The sequence below is a fragment of the Protopterus annectens genome, chromosome 7.part0 (assembly GCF_019279795.1).
Source record: "Protopterus annectens isolate FY-2018-M chromosome 7.part0, PAN1.0, whole genome shotgun sequence".
NCBI lineage: Eukaryota > Metazoa > Chordata > Ceratodontiformes > Protopteridae > Protopterus > Protopterus annectens.
The window spans coordinates 739990460-740010902 of NC_056739.1; the positions used below are offsets into that span (position 1 = coordinate 739990460).

Consider the following 20443-nt stretch of genomic DNA (forward strand, 5'->3'; position numbering starts at 1 on the left):
CTATCTAGCTCCCTGGAGTCTCTATTAGAGGGGGTAGGATTTTTGGCAGTAGTAGCTTAAATGCCCTTGTGCCCCTGTGAAATAGTCTCAGGATCCACAGTAGGATTTTTAAAAAGGAACTTGTGAGAGTCAGGGACTCTGTAATATCTATCAGGTTTTCTGGGAGCAGGAGGTAAAGAGTCAGGGGCCAAGCTAGATACTGCAAATGCATCATCAACTATGTCTAGTACAGGAGGTATGGCTAAAGGCCTGTGCTGGGGCAGGAGTAAAAAATCCCTAAGCCTCTTTTTAGAATCAGAAATCCTGACACTCCCAACGAAAATGCTCCCTGAGAGTATGCAAGGTTTCACCAAAAGAGAAATCCTCGGGGGGGGGCAGACGGAATACAGTCCTCAGCATCAGAATCCTCATAGGTAGATAAGGGTAAATCCTGGTCATCAGAGGAAACAGAAAATTCAGAATCCTGGTCAGAAGTATCATAAACAAACTCAGTCCTAGGTCTCTTAGAGAGGGAAGGCTGGCTTCCCCTGATTAAAGTAATAAGGTCTTCAGCCATTCTTATAATTTGTTTTTTAGGCATAGAGGCCTGACCAAGTGGTCTGAGCATCAGTTTTCTAGGCATGGTTCGAGATTTAGGCCTTGAAGAAGATGGCGTCGGTTTAATCCACAAGTCAGTAGGCCTGAATACACCCTCAGAAGCCGGTGCCTGCACAGTGGCTCCAGACCCATCCAAGGTAGAGACATCTGCAGGTTCCACAGTTGAAGCATCTTGTGGCATACCAGACTCAGAATGGGTCTCAGTAGAGGCCTGCGAATCAGAAGTAGCAGATATCAGGGGCTCCGAAAGAGCCTCACTGAGTACCGGTGAACTGGCGACTGGCTTAGTAGATGCGTTGTCGGCAGTTTTGGACCTAGGCGGCCTGTCTCTGTCTTTATCTTTACATTTTTTTGGAAAATCGGTAGTCGGATGGCTGACCGAAGACATATCAGGATAACTGAACCGAGCACCAAAATATTTAGAAGCGTAAATATACCGATGACAGATAGTTTGTGGTTTAAATAAGGCATAAAACCGACAGCAAGGTACGTCGTGGTCAGGGCCTAGGCAAGGAATACAGTACGAATTAAAATCTTTATGAGGTATTTGCTTTCCACAAGTAATGCAATTATTTACTTTTACTGACATTGGTTAAGAGCAAGAAAAAGTTTCCCCAACGGGGTACTCAGCTTTTAGTTGAAGATTTTGGTTCTGAAACTCGAAAACGAAAATTTCAGGAGTCAGCCGACCGGCACTTGCGACCTGCTTCTGCTTCAGGCACCGCATGGCAAGAAAGACTGATGTAAAGGCGTCAGCTGCATGTTTTATACCCCTGACAACCTGATGTCATGGAAGAAGAGACAGCAACCAATGCAGGACCCAAGACTTTATTAATCAGGCCAACTGGGGGCTTCTGCAAGCAGATAGCCTAAATGTGATGACTGCAACAGTGAAATCCGAAGAGCATCCAACAACGAGGGACGTCATGGTCTGGGCCTAAACAAGTGATGCAGTAAGAATGAAAGTCTCAGTGTGGGATCTGCTTTCCACAGGCGAGATAGTTGTTAACTTTTTTGGACATCGGTTAGAGCAAGGAAAAAAAGGTCAAAAAGGCAATAAATGGCTCCTTGTTGCAGTCCAGTGATTTATTAAGTGCTTTTCATCAGAACAATATTGCAACTTCCTCAGATAATCTAACAAACAATACATCAAAGAAAGAAGAAAGAAGAAAAAGGGTCCCCAATGGGGTACTTATCTTTAGATGTTTTCTGCTGAAATTTAACTTCTGGTAGCGACCGAACGGCACTTGTGCAAACTGCTTCTGCTATGGGCTCCAGGGCAAGAAAGACTGATGTAATGACACCGGCTGCCTTGCTTTAAAGCACTGATGACCTGACGTCAGACTACAAGCGATGGCAGCCGGCGCACAAAAACATTGACTTTGGTATTCAGGCTGACCGAGGGCTACCACAGCAGGGATAACCCACAGGTGATGACTGCAACAGTGAAACACGAAGAACATCAGGAAAGTCATCCCTGGTTTGGCACCTATATCACTAAAGGACACAGGGAATCTGTAAATAGTTTATCTCCCAGGCCCCTGCTTGTAAATGTTTCATCTCCCAAGCCCATGCTTACACTTATGAAGGGTACAAGAACTTGTCAGATACTTGGGATGCATTCCTAGGCTTAATAAGGCACTAGTGGTTGTTAGCCTTGTACATACCTATACAATCTAATTAAAGAACCTAAATGAAATCGTTCAAAGGTGCTGTTGGTAATACAGAGGTAAGAAAACATCAAAATCCACAGAAAAGGGAAAACTGCAAAGGTTATGAAGTGTTAAGTAAAAAAAGCATTTGAAAGCATTCTGTTATTTAATATTACAGCAGCTCCCCTACAAATGAGAGTTCAGTAAGTAGAAAAAAAGGTGCAGGTACACACAAAACATGCATACAAACATACAAACGGCCATGCATGCATCCTCACCCGAGCACACAAGCACTCACTCAACTTCAGTGCAGCTTTCATGCTTTTTGTAAAATGTTGTTTACCTTTGAAGCTTTTGTCACAATGTCGCGCCCAGTAGCTAGACCTTGCATGAATGCACGAGTGGCTATAAAGGCTCGGGTTACCTGGAAAAAATGCAAGTCATATTACTGGGCATGTACCATTACACAACAACATTTAAGTTATTTTGTTAGCCAAAGGTTTTAGGCCTTCCCACAGATGTACCCCCCACTTAGACCCCCCCAAAGGAAACTTAGGACATTTAATATAATGTTGTGACTTACAATGCTGCTTCTTTGGTAACCACTTTACAGAGTCAGTGCTTAACCTTTCATTCAGATAAATGATGGACTCTGAGCACTTGCCCTACCTCTACAAGTAGAGCAAAAAACTGTGGTCAAGTTACTCCAATCTGTGTAACAAACATCTGAGGAAGGGAATATGAGAACATATTCTTTGTAAGGAATGTAAGGAAGATGTCTTAGAGCTGTCAGCAAGAGAAACTCCAGGATGAGGAAGGGACAGTAAATCACAAACTATGCAAATATGAAAGGGATTCCAAAATATAAAGGAGTACTGATGGTGATCAGGTTAACATATTAAAGAAAAAAATTACAGATGTGAGAATCCTTGCCATATCATTTAATCTTCAAGAGGGTCCTCTGCTGTGGGGATAATACCTGAAAATTCAGCTCCTTGCTCTCATATATGCTGCTTCTAATTTTTCACTAAGGCTGATACTCCATAAAAGCACACATCATAATCGTTCCTAGATTTAAAGGGTGTAGTCATCCTGCAGTTTCCAGTTCTGACACCTTTTGAATCATGTACTAACTGGAAAGGAAGCACACAACCACAACATTACTAAATAATACTCTGGAATCTATTTACTAGTCAAAGAAAAGGGAGTTAGCATCAAAAGAAGGACGCCACTAAACAAAGATGGATTCAGAGCTGGAAAAATACATCTCATGCAGATGGCCTCTTTTTGAAGACGAAGCTTCCTATAAAAAAACAATTATGGATTTTTTACAGATTAAAGCCTGAATAATCTGATGCAAACTTCAAAACCACAAAGAAGAAAACAAAAGCCTTTGAGAACACAAAATTCAGGTGTACTGAACTTATTTAATTTGTAGTCATTCAACAGAACCAACTCAGAAAGAACAAAACAGTTCAGCAATCTATATGGGGACATTCTTTCATTTTGCCATGTAGATAAAACTGGTTGAAAGTTTCCTTGACTATCAAAGACCTCAGAGATCCAGATATCAAAAGACTTGTAGCAATAAAGAGATAATCAGAATGGCCATGTCCAAAAGCAGGAGGGTACTTGTTCCACTGACGTGCCCCCTCCAACTTCATAAGAACTAGATCCTCAACAATCAAAGTTCAAAAGAAGGGTCTCCTGTGTGACTAGACTGAAATAAGAATATAACTAGTCATTTCTCCATGCTGATTTTGGCCATAAAGTGAAATAAATTTGGAGAGAAAGGGAAAGATCAGGCAGTCTGTCCCTTCCATTCCAGGAAGATTGGCCCAATGTCCACCTTGTCTTGCAGAATGTAATAATGTTATGGAAAATTACATAGCAAATGAGTCCATGTCTAGCCAACTTCACTGCTAAAAAGATGGACTACAGGCTTATATTTTCATTATGAATCCCAGGAAGGGAAGAAATGTCAATACTAAGGAGACTGCCAGAAGAATGAATAATGACATTCCATGATGGCTTACCTGCAGAAGGGGTAACACTGGATTCTTTCCATTTGTTCAGTTACTAGAAAGCTGCTCAGTTCTCCAAGCAGACAAGCAATGAATCTTTGGCAACAATACATTTAACAGAGCAGCATGGAGCTCCTTAGTGCTAATATGGAGAATCTTGTCAAGGACTCTCCAGGGATCATTAACCTGATACAGGTCCAGGTAGAGTCTCCACTGCTCCAAAGAAATGCCCAGCTTAAGAACCTACTTTGGTGACCAGTTGACAAAGACAAAACAGAAAACATAATTTTCAATGAACAGTCACCAGAACAAAGAATGAGCAGGATTCCAATGACAGCAGTGTATCTGAGAAGGAATAATGACACTAAAACATTGCAGAACCCTCATACAAATGCATGCAAAGGAAAAGTATAGTCACGTCTGCATTCTTTTTTTTTTTTTTTTAAAGACTCCAGAAGTTCTGTATTTCTTTCCACAATACACATTACATACTTTGTGCCTCTTCCATACATGGCACACATATTTCTCTGCCTCAATGGATGGCCATAAACTGATAATTTTATAACAAACCCCCATCTTATTTACATCGAATCATGGCCCAACAATGGACCTTAAATCAATCTCTTAATAACAACTTTAAAATCATTTTCTCTAAGGAGGTTCTACTCATCTTCAAAAAGTATATTGGCTTTAACAAAGTCAGTACACTCATGAGTTATGTCACCATGTTCCATTCAAATCCCATTAATCTATAACTTCCTTCTACTTTGCATTAGCCTTTTAAATTCACAAAACTCAGTTGGCATTTACCTAGAAATACACATTACCCACCTTGCAAGCCAAAACTGTTGGACCTCTACATTTCAGTCCTACTATTGGAATGGTTCAGGTCTGGTTCTCTTTTCCTTTGTATCTTAGCTCTCTAATATTTACTCCCTCATAATCACACTTCTCCTGTCCCATTTTGCCCACTTTTGAGCATGATGTTTACAAGAATGACTTTTTATAATGTCTAACTCATGATTCCTAATCTCTTCCAGTAAGCTCATCACTTCAATCTGTTTTAGGGGGGAGGCTTCCATCTCCTCGTTATGGCTTTTTTGCCACTATTAGAATTAATCCCATCACGATCTTGGCAGATCGGGATATGTCTTCACCCCTAATCCAGCTTAGTAAGTACTCTCATTTAGCCCTCCTTTCACTTAACTTGTTTCTTGCAACAGACATTGGAGATCCTGTCTGAAAACAGTCAGCTCCAGGCATTCACATAAAATATGTCTCCAAGTGCCCAAGCTATTGGACTTACATCTCCAACATATGTCATTCATCTCCGGGAACCTCTTTTCCAATCTCTATGGGATATAAAAATATTTATGCAAGCACTTCCATGCAAATACGCAAACCTTTCAGGATTTTGCTGCATACTTGGGCATTAGACATATTTGCTCCTTCTTCAGCTATTACTGTCTCTCTACTGGTGACCATTCCTCTCGTATTGCATATTTTCCCATGTACATGTCCTGCACTATCGCTGAATAAAGTCGGTTTATTATACATTATTCATGCATGTCTTCCCCTCTAGCTTTTAAGTTGTTTCACTGTTTCCGTTCTCTTTTTCATCCTTCTTTTTAACTACCTCTTGATTCTTGTATATGTTATATATTCCTTTACATTTTAACAATTCCCCCCTCTTTAATTGGAATTTTCTTTTTATATCTTCTCATACTAGCCTTTTGCCCCCTTCCTTCAGCTGTTCCCAAAAGTAAAGATTTTTCTCTCAAATACTCACTAGCTTCTCAGCCCTTTCAAGTTCAGTGTGGGATGTTTCAACAACTCCCCTACGGGCAGCTGTAATAATTTCCCTTCCCTTGAGACCCACTGCTGTCTGGGTCTCCTCCCCCAAGACATCTGCAGTGTCTGTTACAAATTCTAGTCTTCTGCTGTCAACAGGATGCTCCGACTAAAGTGTACTACCTCTGCTATTATACTCTTAATTTGCTCTCCTGTTGTCTTTTGGGGTATGTAGACATTCGCCAGAGTAACAGATTTTCTCCACCAACTTCCTTGTATTAGTACATATCTTCAATGCTTGAAGCTGTGGTGGTGCAGCGGTAGCATTGTTGCCTCACAGCAACAGGTTCTCCCGTTCGATTCTCGGCTGCAGCTCCTTCTGTGTGGAGTCTGCATGTCCTCCCCACGGTCAAGTGGCATTCAAAAACATGCGTAGAATGGGCGTGCCTTCGTTGAAGGTTGGGCGTCGAGCTGGCACCTCGGCACCCATAAAAAAATCTACTGCCAATTATTAGCGGACCGGAGTTCCGCTGTGACGACCCCTAACCGGGAAAAGCCAAAAGAAGAAGAACTTCCATGCTTGTCCATTCTTGTGTCTAATTCCTGTAGTTGGAAACCCTCAGGTAACACAGTTATCATCACTCTTTTCTTCCCTTCTACTGTCTCAGCAAAAAATGTCTTCTTCTTCTGCATGCCCTTCCACCATATATTTGCAGTTTTCCTCTTCTTGAAATGAGTTGCCTATAACACTACTACATTGGCCCCGTCTGCTTGATGTTGTCAATGATTTTCTGCCTTTAAAGGGCTCCAGCAGACCACTGACTTTCCTAGTTACTGACCGTATTGTCATTTTAATTACCTTCATTTACCTTCTAGGCCTTGCACTAAATCTCTACAGTCTTTAATTCAACATTAGTATTCACCTGCTGTCCATTCCTGAGCATCTTCTGGAGCTGGTCAACTTAACTTGTAAATGAATTAAGATCAGAACAATAACAGTCATAACAACCACAAAAAAACACTAAAAACTCTTTCTGGGTTTTAATGACATAATCAAGAACTCCGTCCACCCCAAAACATGAACTTATATTAACTACATAAAGCAATTTTTTTATAGAATTTTGTGTAACTTGTCTTCCTTAGTACAACAACAGCTAAAATATGTACTTTTACATGGACTTTTAAAAAATGTAAAGTTCAACAAAGGTTTGAAAACGTATTAAAAAAGAGGTATCTATTTAATATTTAAATAGGTTTCCTGATTAACTATCAAACTTAGTTATAAAGAATAGTTGTGTAAGAACTTACCATAACCTTAGATGTCCTTCTCTTCCATGTTGCAGTATTCATAATTGTAGGGAGGTTGCTGCCTGCAGCACCGGACATCCAGCCAGTATACCAAAGTCTTAGGAGCAGGGGGTACGTGCTGTGTTGCTTGTCAGAGCCATAAACCGTCAGCTATAAAAATGATGTCTGCACGTATCCCCTTCAGAAATGGCTGCCGCATACAGTAGTACCCCTGGGGAGCAAGGAAAGGAAGCTTTTCAGACCCACATATGCCACCAGGCCAAAGGAACCCAATAAATGTATGTGCCTGTTACAGTGTCCTGTTTGGATGGACAGAAAGTAGGAAAAGTCACTCCAGATGGATAAAACAGAGCAAGAGACAGTTGAATCGGGGAATGAATACTGCAACATGGAAGAGAAGGAAATATAAGGTTATGGTAAGTTCTTACACAACTACTCTATGTCCTTCTATTCTCATGTTACAGTATTCATAACTGTAGGGAGAGTACACAAGCTTTAGGTATTATCCTGGAAGGAAGGCAGAGGGGCCTGATCTATGAGACCCTGCAAAATTGACCTAGCAAATCCAGTTCTGCCTCTGGAGACCCAAGTCTAACTTGTAGTGCTTGGTAAAGGTATGGACGGAGAACCAGGTGGCCGCTTCCATGTCCACCCTCCTGAAAAAGACGGCTGAAGAGGCAGCTGCCCTAGTAGAATGTGCTCTCACATTGGTAGTTAAAACCTTTCCATGAAAGGTGGAGATTTATTTATTTTATTTTTATTTTACATTTGTTGACCAGGCTAGTCCAACTGGATACATGTCCATTTTCAGTGGAGGCCCGGGGAGAAAAGCTCCACATTCCAGAAAAAAGATCACAATAACATAAGTACATTACAAGATTTAACAAATTTAACTAGTAAATACATTTTAGCTAAGAGAATACTAGTAAATACATTTTAGCTTAAGAGTAAGGAAAAAGTATTCTAAGCTAACAATTCATGTATGGATATACATACGACCAAAAACAGTAGATAAGTAACACTGAGCACTATTTGAACTTTCAGTTGGTTTTACAGACAAAGATATCGATAGAAAGGAACAGATAGATTTGTGTAAGTGAGAAGAATAGGGTCAAGAGACAGTGGAGGAAGTTAGTCTGGGTTTGCACAGGGGCATAGCCAGTGAGATTTAAGGTATGGTTTGAGCTTGGGTTTAAATAGGGTAGTAGAAGGTAGGGAGGTAAGATCAGTAGGGAGGGAGTTCCAGGTTTTACCCACTGTGTTAGAGAATAAAGAATCTCCAGCCAGGTTGTTGGTTTTACATATCTTTACTATTATTTTGTTTGAAGAGCGCAGGGTTTTCAGGTTATTGTAGGGGATGATTAGATTGGTTAGTATTGCAGTAGATGTAGGATGGAACAGTATCTTATAGGCAATAGTTAGCTGGTTTGATTGGATAAGATTTGGCAATTCTAACCACCCTAGCTGATTAAGATTGTTACAATGACGGGTTCTATAGTAGAACCAGTTGCAAATCCAGCAATATTATTGTAGGAGCTAGCCAGCTTGTTCAGATTGCTTTTGCATAGTTTGGTATAGATTGGGGAAGCATATAGCAGGGTTGAGATAAGGTGGGTCCAGGCAATAGTGGTCCTTGCTAGTGGGGTAAGAAAGGGTTTGATCCTATAAAGGGAGCCTAGTTTTTTGTTTACTGTTCTTATAGTGTTGTTAATATGTGGCTCAAAGGTAAGGTGGTTGTCAATTAGTACTCCAAGCAGTTTTGTAGTAGAGTCTGGAGATATGATTGTACCATTGCTAGATGTGATTGTGAAATGTAGTGGGGGGGCTCTGCGAGTGAGAGTAAATAGTAGCATTTTTGTTTTTTTTTTGGGTTCAGTATAAGAAATTGTTGAAGGAGCCAATTCTCTACTATGTTAAACGTGTCTTGGGTTAGGGAATACAGTTGTGAAAGTGAGGAGGCTGAGCATATTACTGTAGAGTCATCCACATAATGGATATAGGTGGCTTGAGGTAGAGCAGTGTGTAGGTTGTTAGTAAAAACAGAAAACAGGAGAGGACCCAATTTGGAGCCTTGAGGGACTCCAAGGGCAATTGGTAAGTGGGAAGACAAGTTATTTTCCCATAGTACAGCCTGTTGCCTATTATTTAGATAGGATTGGAACCATTGAATAGCAACTGGATCCAGTGAGAAGTTGCCAAGTATGTTTATGAGTAGCTGGTGGTTGACCATGTCAAAGGCTTTTGACAGATCAATGAAGAGGGCTGAGGAAAGAGTGTTACTATTACAGTTTTTATTAATGACATCTGTGAAGGAAAGAAGAGCAGAAGAGGTGCCATGAAATGGTCTAAATCCATGTTGGCAGGTAGCTAATAGGTTGTTTGCTAGGAGGTGGTTTAACAGTTGCTTATGAATGCACTTCTCCATGATTTTAGCCAGAGGGGATAATATGGCTATAGGCCTATAGTTAGAAAAGTCTTTGGAATTACCACCTTTATGCAGGGGGATAACATGTGAGATTTTCCATACCTTTGGAATAGATCCTTCAGAGACAGTTCTGTTAATGAGGATGGATATGGGGTAGGCTATAGCATTGGCTGCTTTTTGCAGGTATTCACCAGGTAATAGATCAGCAGAGAGGGTGGTGGGTTTAAGTTTTTTGATTAGGGTGCAGACAAAGGATGTAGGAATGGGTTGGAATTGAAATGTAGGGGGGGCTATTAGGGATAATATTAGAAGGAGATACAGTGTTAGTGGATAGCTGATTGGCCAAATATTGAATGGTGTCTGTGAAGAAAGTGTTAAAAGAATTGGCAATTTGGTTGGGGCTAAGGAGATTGGAGCCTGAGGGGGTGGGTGTGATTGAGTGACCTGGGTGCAGCAGTTTGTTTATACCTGACCAGAATTTTTGAGGTTTATTTTGGTTGGTCTGTTGGAGTTGGCAGTAATAGTTTCTTTTATCTGACAATATGGCTTTTTTAGTTTCATTTCTTAGTTGTCGAAATATTAGTTGATCTGCCAGGTTTTTGGTTGTACGCCAGGTAGCCCATTGTTTGTTTCTATGGAGGATTTTTTGTTTGGTAATTTTGGTGAGCCAAGGGGCTGGTTTAGACCTAGTTCTTACTATTCGAGTTGGGGCATGGTAGTCTAGAATGGTTAAAAATTTAGAGTTAAAGTATTTAACGGCATTGTCTAATGGAAGGTGTTTCAGGGGTGACCAGTCACAAGCTACACGTTCTTTTTGAAAGCTGTCAGTGTTAAAATTTTTATTGCATCTTATTTTCTTATATATGGTTGGGTTTGGCATATCAGACGTATACCTGATTAAGAAGATGAGTGAGTGGTCACTTATATCTTCTGGAAGGGTCCCTACTTTATAAGATTGGTTTTGACTGTTTAGAAATCCATGAAGATATATTCTGTTTAGAGACTGCCTTCCCAAGGTCTGTAGGTGAAAGGAGACAAACAGCTGGTCAGACTTACTAATGGATTTGGTCTTGTCCAGGTAATACCTAAGCTGCCAATGAACATACAAGGAATGTAGGGTTTTTCAGATGGATTTTGAGGTTGAAAAAAAAAGAGGCAGGTTAATGGCTTGATTAACGACAGTTCATTAATCACTTTAGGCATGAATGCGGGGTTAGTCCCGAGGGAGACCCTGTCCTTATGGAAGATGGCGTGGGAGGTTAGCCATCAAGGCCTGCATTTCAGAGACCCTCCTGGTTGATGTGAGAGAAACCAGTAGTACTATTTTCCAAGTACATAGTTTCAGAGATGCTGAGTGAGGTGGTTCAAAAGGACATAGTGTGAGGTTTTTCAAGGACAAAATGAAGGTCCAGTGAAGGCAGTATTGGTTTTCTATGTGGTCTAATATGAAGAACCCCTGTTAAGAATAATTTTACCTCTAATCTGGATGCCAAAGGAGGAACCAAGGTGGAAATGGCTGACAAGTGTACCTTAACAGAAGAGTAGGTGAGCCCCGAATGTAGATGCCCACACAAGTAAGCAAGGACCATAGGTACAGGAATAAGAAAGGGGTCCTGTTTTTTCTTCTGACACCACCTTTAGAATCTTTTCCAATTTGTCACATAATTTCTCATGGTAGTAGGTTTCCTGGCTTCCTGCAGGACATTGAGTATGCTCTCTGAATATAAGTGTCCAAAGGGGATCAGAGCTCTATCACCCATAGAGTGAGTCTGAGGTTGAGAACCTGAGGGTGTAGGAGTGACCCCCTGTCTTGTGTGAGTAGGTCGAATCGGTGGGGTAAACCTGTGGTGATTGCCCTTGGCTAGTAGACGAAGAAGGGGAAACCAATGCTATCTTGGCCAAAAGGAAGTCACCAGCAAGATTTTTGCTTTGTCCCTCTTCATTTTCAGAAGGACCCTTTGAATCAGTGTGATGGGGGGGAACAGCATAAAGACACATCTCCGCTCAAGAAAAAAAAGAAAGCGTCCACCCTTCATGCCTGTGGATGTGGATCCCTTGTGCAAAACAGAGGCATTTGCCTGCTCTGGGAGGAGGCAAACAGATCTGCCTGAGGAATACCGTACCTGTGAATGAGATCCCCAAACACCTCCCTGTGAAGCATCCATTTGTGAGAGGGTGCAGAGGTTCTGCTGAGAGTGTCCGCCATCACATTCTCTGCTGAAAGAATGTACACTGCTGAAGGAATGTACATTGCAGGTGAATGTGCAATTCTGCTGCTAGGGACCAAATCTGAATTGCAAGGCTGCACAGTAGGTAGGACCTTGTCCCCCTCTGCTTGTTGATATACAACAGGAAAGTCATATTGCCCATGACACCTTTTAAGGTGCCTGGTTGGAGAACTGGATGGAAGGTTTGCAAAGCTAAGAGAAGGGCCCTCATCTTTTTGATACTGATGTGGTCCCTTTGTCTGAGGGAGGACCACTCTCCCTGAACTTTGTTTTCTTTGTTGTGGGTTTGCAGGACAGCTTGCCAATCCAGGTATGAAGTATGTGTGAATATTTGTTGTTTGGGTGCGGAGATCTGCAAAGACATACCCTGACTGTGGTGTATGGCTGCCATCCATCACTGCACCTCTTTTTTTCAGGCATGGGAGGAGAGGTAGAGGAGCATCCAGGGGGGTGTGAATATTGGTTCCACCAACTCCTCAGCACCCACTGAAATTTTCTCATATGCAGCCTTGCTAAGGGCAGCATGGGTATCAAGGTTGCCATGTGGCCTAAGACCCTCAGGAATTCCCTGGCTGATAATGTTTGGAGAGAGGCATGTTTGGAGGTAATGTGTGATGGTTTCCACCTTCTGGCAAGGAATGAGTGGATCCCTAGTGATATCTGCAATGCTTACTGTACTTATTTCCTTGTTTCACGTGAAAGAAAGTTACTGTTTGTCGTTTTTGCATTTAAGTTACCTGTAACACATTCCATTTAAGATACCTGGCACTTGCTCACTAAAGCAATTATATACGTCAGCACTAAAAAATTAAAAGCAATACACCCTCACAAACTCCCCTTAAGTACCTTGTTCCCCAATGGCCCTTTTTTTCAATTATAAAGGAATTCCCAATACTATTTTAGCATGTCCAAAGGTCAGTTGTCAATCTCCTCTCCGGTCCAGCTGGTGAATCTGGGAATCTTGAGGCAATGTTACAACTGCCTCATGTACACAGACAACCCTCTCCTCCTCCCAACAAATTCCAACACATGTGAGAGATGCAACCATATAGCCATACTGGAGGCAAAGCTCTCTCAACTCAGTACTGGCGGAACCAGTCAGGAGGAGAAGGAAACCACAATCACTACAATTCCAGTCTCACATAGACCTACCACGACAGCAAACCAAACACATAAACACACAAAAACATACTCAGAGGCTCTAAATAAAAATCTGCCTAAGCAGCAGAGACCTCCAAAGCAGACACCCAAGCAACCGCTACCCCAAAACAAAACACGTGCAACACATAGCTCACAAAGCCAGTGTGCCGAACAGTCACAGCCCTTAAGGCTAAACAACACACCTGATACACTTGTAATAGGTGACTCTGTCGTCAGGCACACTGACGTCCCGCTCACCAGGCTGAACAAGGAGAAGGTCACAGTGAGCTGCCTGTTGGGCGCTAGGATCCGCCACATAACACAAGCACTCACGTCACTCCAAGGCAAGTACAAATATGACTCAGTCATTGTCCATGCTGGTGTGAATGACCTGAGACGTACCTCCCTGGACTACATGAAAAGAGACAGAGGAGATCTCTGAGCATGTAGCCCAGGCCGGTATGACCCTGACCTTGAGTAGCATCTTACCCTCACCAAGAATGATGCCACAATATGAAGTCAAGATGATCAATTTCAACAATTGGCTTAAGTATTGGTGTCATTCAAAGGGGATCCAATGCCTGTCAGCCTGGGATGACATGCTCGACAAGCCACGATGCTTCGCTAGGGACGGCTTGCACCTGTCACCCCTGGGCTTTCGGATATTGGCAAAGGCTCTTGCTACCCCCATAGTGCCTTTTTTAGGCAAGGCTCAAAAGATACTTTGGCACAGCACGAAGCATCAGAGACTATCCATGTGCAACTAACAGTGGGTAAAACTGCCTTCCAGTTTATAGCCTGCTACAGACCACCCTCCCAAACCCAGGAACCCCACTCGGCCTTCCTGAGAACACTGGAAAACATGAAGGTCTCTCCAAACACCATTATACTGGGCGACTTCAACTACCCAGACATAGACTGGGAGCATTACTCTAGCTCCAACACCCTAGCCCAAAGGTTCCTAGAATTTATAAACTCAAATGCTATGGAACAACTTGTTACCACTCCCACAAGAGGGGAAAACATACTGGACCTGATCATCACCAACATGGGGACTCTATGCTCGAGACCAGAAGTGTATCCCTCACTGGTAAGATCAGACCATAAACTAATCTCGCTGGATATTCACATCCCGACTCCACCCCCTGCCCTGAAAACCACAGTGAAACCTTCTCTAAAGCAAATTTCACACTCCTCAAAACCGAGGTGGAATCCTTCAAAGCCCCCGGGCCTGTGGAAAATACGGCCCAGACTGCAGAATCCTTTATAAATGCATTCTATGAACACCTTCAGGAATGCATGGATCATGCAATCCCAAATAAAACCAAGACCCAATCCTCCAAAGGCAGACGTCCTGTCTGGTGGACCCCAGCAATAAACAAACTATACAATAGAAGGAGGAAGCTACTACATGATAGAGCAAAATCCCAAGAAGGGAAGGCATCTCTGATCAGTATTAGCAAAAAACTACGGGCATTCATAAAATCGTCTAAGGCCAGCTTTGAGAGAAAAATTGCACAGGACACTAAGGATAATCACAAGGCTTTCTTTAGTTATGTTAGGAACCTGGGTGGGAATTCCCAGATATGCTCTGAATTAGTCCAAAATGACAAAAAATACACCGAACCCACAGACATTGCCAACATCCTAGCTGACACCACCAAAAGGGCAAATATCTATCCCAGCAGAGTGCTGCCCCCCTGACATCTCAGATGCTCAGGTAAGAGCTGCCCTCTCCAAAGCAAAAAACACAGCATCAATGGGACCAGACGGTGTCCCGGGCTGCGTCCTACATGAACTCCAAGAAGAGCTAAACCCAAACATAAAACTACTGTTCAATCTCAGCCTTACTACAGGATATGTACCCAAAGAGTGGCGTACAACAACAGTGGTCCCGCTCCACAAAGGTGGTGCCTCAACGGATCCTGGAAACTATCGCCCCATAAGCCTGACTAGCTTGGTCTGCAAAGCTATGGAAAGGATCATCATGGACCTCATAAATAAAGATATTGGGGACCTACAGACACTGGATCCTACCCAGTTCGGCTTTGTTAAGGGCAGATCCTGCCTCTTAAACCTGGTTGATTTCTTTGAAACAGTCACCAAGGCCATTGACGAGGGGAAGGTGGTCCACACAGCCTACCTGGACCTCGCAAAAGCCTTCGATACAATACCCCACTCGGGCATTATAGATAAGCTCACCAGCTTAAATATAAACCCCTATGTCACTAAATGGGTTGCAAACTGGCTCAAGGACAGAACCCACATGGTTAGAATTGCTGGAGCCATGTCAGACTCCAAACGAGTTACAAGTGGCATCCCACAAGGCTCAGTCCTGGGTCCTCTCTTGTTCGGTATATTTCTCGGAGGTACAGGCCAACACAGAAGGACTGTGGCTGACCAAATTCGCAGATGGCTGCAAACTGGGCGCCATAATCAACTCTCCAGCCGACACAAACATCCTCCAAAAAGGGCTCATAGAAACAGACAACTGGTGCCAGAGCCATGGCCTCAAGCTAAATGCCAAAAAGTGTATAGTCATCCCCTTTGGCAAAAACAAAGTGCCCACAAATTACCACATAGGTGGTAATCCATTAAGTACAGAAGAAGTAATTAGAGACCTGGGGACCCAAGTTGATAGCAATCTCTCATTTGACAACCACGTGGCCAAAGTGGTTAGAAAAACATTTTATATAGCCCACCTAATCATGAAGGGATTCACATCTAGATCAAGGGAGGTCATTGTACCTCTTTACTCATCCCTCATCAGGCCCATAATTGAGTACAATGCCCCTTTTGGGATGTACCTTACCAGACACCTGCAGCAACTGGAAAGACCCCAAAAGTACCTCACCAAGAGGATCAAAGGGCTCAAACAGATGCCATATGCTGCCCAGTTAAAGAAACTCCAGCTCTACTTAGTGGCATACCGCCTGCTCAGAGGCGATCTGTGCCTGACATATAAAGCCATGTCCAACCTGGAATTAATGGACATGCTGCACCTCAGAAAATCCAAATCCTATCGAGCTTGAACCTCAACACTGAAATAAATAGGACATGCTGGAGGGACAGATTCATAACCCAGAGGCTCCCTTCACTCTGGAATAAAATCCCAGTCCAGGTTAGGCAGAGTCCCTCATTGACTCTCTTCAAGAGGAATCTTGATGAGTGGATGGGAGATCGTAGGTTTACCCCGGGTATCACTTCTGTGTCACTGTTAGACAGAGGCACAGTATACTAACCTCGTAAAAGGGCATAGCAAAATTAATTTAAAATGGGTGGCGAAAGCCAAACACACTCTGGCTAGGCTTATAAATGCCCTAGGGCAGACAGCCTAGTATGAACCTATGAACCTATAAACATCTGGTTTGTTTTTATCCTGCACCCCAAGAAAACCAGGTTTTGGATGGGTGTCAGGTGAGATTTTTCCTGGTTCACAATGAAACTTAGGTTTGCCAGTGTATTGGACACCATGCCTAGGTGATGACGGAGGGTGTGGCAATCCTGGTGACCTATCAAGAGGTCGTCTAGGTATGGATATATTTGAATGCCCTGCACTCTGCTGTGAGTGATAACAGGAGCTAGACACTTTGTGAATACTCTGGGGACTTCAGAAAGGCCAAATGGCAATGCAGAAAATTGAAAATGCAAGAAACCCATGGAAAAGTGTAGGAACTTTCTGTAACTGGGATGAATATGAATATGAAGGTAAGCATCCTTCAGATCCAGGGATACCATGAAGACTTGGTGAGGGATGAGGGATAGGAGGTGATGCAAGGTGAGCATTTTGAAGGTAGGCACCTTGAGGAACAGACTGAGTATAGACAAATCCAGGATTGGTCTCTAAAGACCATCCTTTCTTGGAATCAAAAACATCCTGGAGTAAAACCCCTCATTTGTCTTTCTGGAGGTACTCCTTCTATAGTGGCCTGAGCTTGAAGCTGATCCAGAATTGGGGGGAAGAGATAAAGCTGACTTGTAGGCAGTTGGGGTATCTCCTGAAAGGGAAGAAGTGTCCACCAAGTCATAAAGTATCTTTTCTGGATGATGGAAAGGACCCAAGCCTCTGAGGTAATTTTCCGCCAGGAGGGTAGGGAAAGGGTAAGGCAGAGGGATAAGGGGGTGGAGCTGGGTAATGGGTTTGAGTCACAGTGGAGGAGCTCTGTCCTGGTCAGACTGCCTCCGGAGTGTCTCCTAGGCTGCCTCCATCCCTTAGCCTGTGGGGCATTCATTCCAAAACAATGAATGAACTGATCTCCGGGGCTGGCGATCAGGGGTCCGTAGATCACTGCAGCAGAAAAGTTCTGAAGGGGGTATGTGCAGATGTCAATTTTATAGTGGGCGTTGGCTTATAGCTCTGACAAGCAACACAGCACATACCCCTGCTGCTAAGACTTTGGTATGCTGGTCGGATGTCTGGTGCTGCAGGCAGCAACCTCCCTACAGTTATGAATACTGCAACATGAGAATAGAAGGACATCAAATGTTACCTGCTAGAAGTTTTAGACATACCTACATTAAGAAGATGACAAATTGCTTCTTGAAACACATCCACAATGAGTGGTAATTTAGCAGGTTCCCCATAATACATGCTAAATTTAAGCAGCTTAGTAAAGTAGGTATGGTTTATAAAATACAAGTAGGCTATACTATTAAAACTTACTCATACTATTTTACACTGTATGAAGTTAAGTCCTTGTGCTTCAATTTTATATTCCGGAATATCAGTTTATCAAAATGAATAACTATGACCAATCTCTTCAGTAACTCAACTATTGGCAATACAAAAAAATGGAATGTGGTTTTGACTGACAGACAAAACCAGGAGAAGATGAGACACTAATTTGACCAAAATGAGGGCAGGTGTAAGGAGGGAGGACAGTACAAACTCACACAAGCAGGGAATCCCTCTCTCAGTCCAAGAACGAATTTATGAATTCACAAGTGCTGTAGTGGGTGATTTGAAACATTTAACTTAAAAGGGTCATATGGTATGGGACAAGAACTGGAAAGGTTTTCCACTGATAAAAAAAGATGTGCAGTATATGGTGAGCTGAGATACAGTACAATGAGTTGTTTTCCCCCTTGCTAGGTAATAAAGCTAGGCTAACTTATGGGAAAAAGGAGCAAATTATGGTCAATTTAGGACTGCTGCAGATGAGCTACAAGGCAAATGTCCTAATTTGTCAAAATGGTGTAGAAACTCCTAAAAGGGAATTTACTGCTGGGAAAGTATACGCATACAGCTGCTGTCAAAATGTTTATTGTTTCTGTAGATATGAGATGAAAAGGAGAACAAAATGGAGTCCCAGTGCTTTAAAGGTAAGCATGAGACAGAGTGTTTTGCACAGCCTACTTGCACTGGGGAGAGGACTAAAAGACAAGGCAAGCATGGATAGGAGGGCAATAAAAAATGAACACTAACAAAAAATGTAAGGACCCATATGACTAATGATGTATCTAAAAAAAAATAATATCCTGGAATGTATAGGGATTAGTGAGTAAGACAAAATAAAACAAGGTATTGGCTTATGTTTTTAAAAGTGCTGCAGTAGTGATTCTACAAGAGAGACATCTGACATCCACTAAACACCAGAAAATAATCTGATAATCACGGAAAAGGGAGCACAGTTTACAATTAGAAGGTGCTAGGAAAAGGGGGTTAATTCTAGTACAAAAAAGCCTATCTATAAAAAACATCTTAAGAAAAAATAAAATGGTCAATGGAGTTATGCAATTATTACAGGATATTGGTGGAATAAAAGAAATTACTCTAGTAAACATGTATGTACCATCTACTATAAAACAGAGGACCTGAAAAGTATCCTAGAAAAATATAAAAACCTTTCACTGAGGGATGCTAATAGTAGGGGGCCTGGAATATTAGTTGTGACAGGCAGGATGTTTCAGGATGGCCAATATTCTTAGAAAAATACTTAAAAATGTATGAGCTAAGAAATGTCAATGTTATAGTCAGAACAGACAGAATTTAAACATTATATATGTAAATATCAAAGTTAGGCCAGATTACATACATTTTATGTGACTATGAAACATAGTTATAAAATCTCAGGAAAGAACACCCACCAGATTACCCTCTTGGAACATACACAAATAATACCAACAAGTAAATCATGACAGCCAACATGAGATTATAAAACACTGGTGCTTCCACACACATTTATTAAGAAAGCAAAGGTTCCAGATAGGAGTGCAAGAGACATTCACTATATTACAGAAACAACTGGGGCAAAATACAGAAGAAATAGGTGAAAGATGGGAGAAATTGAAGGAAAGATTCAAACGTTACATGCGAAAGAGAGACACAAAAGAATGGGAAGAAGCAATAACAGCTTCCTGGAAAGTTTCAAGAAAGATGAAAAGGAAGCACAAAAAATGGACCAAATGATGAAAAGGGAGTAAGAATGGTGGATGTGAGGAAATATAAATGAATACAGGAAAGTGGCTCTGAGACAACTATCCTTTGATGTAAATATAAGGGATACCAGATTACTTGTGCATATATGTTTATGGATGCAAACAGCACAGAAAACATACTAAGATTAAGAGACCCTAGTAAAAGAAAGATGGAAATTGAACCATGGAAGACTGAATATTTTTAAAAGTTATTATGCACAGTTGTATCAACTGGATAAAAAAATGGAGAACAGGTAGAGAGGGAGAGGAAATGCCCTCTTTGAAGGACTGGAATTAGTACAAATAACCAAACAGGAGAGCAATGAATTAATACAGAAAATAAAGAAAGCGACAATTAAGTGTCTGGCTACTAGAAAAACATCAGGCACTGATGGAATACCGGAGGAAATATGGAAATTGGGTGGTAAAACAAGATTAGAAATTTAATATAATTTAATAAAATGGCAGTAATGCTGGTGATAACTAAAGAAGGGAAACACCCATCAGACCCTGAATCTTACTGACCAATGGGTTTGGTTATATCTGACTTTCAATAATATCACAAGACAACACAAATTAGGTTGATTTATTTACTTCAATTTTCACAACATTCAGAAAAGTTTACATTTGTGGTAGAGAAACAGGCAGTCTTGAGCAAGCAAGCAAGAACAGAATTTTTGGTAAAGATTAGGACTGAGGATGGCAGGAGACACACAGAACACAAGCTATTATCTGTCTGAGAGAAACAGCCCAAAGGGTTAGGAGGAAAGAACAGATAAGATTGCTGGTGCCAGCAGGAACGGGAATCAAGCAAGGTTCCAGGGAAAGTAGAAAATTAGCAGCAAAGAGGTGGAGAAGTTG

At 41.9% G+C, this 20443-nt stretch overlaps 1 protein-coding gene across 1 annotated transcript in view; it reads right to left on the reverse strand.

Annotated features, from left to right (window-relative positions):
- GPC2 (glypican 2) overlaps positions 1-20443 on the reverse strand; it is a 740846-nt gene that overhangs the window by 385509 nt on the left and 334894 nt on the right. Inside the window, exon 4 of the mRNA XM_044077271.1 lies at positions 2593-2673. Coding sequence (XP_043933206.1) covers positions 2593-2673 — 81 coding nt within the window. The remainder of the gene's footprint in view (positions 1-2592; positions 2674-20443) is intronic.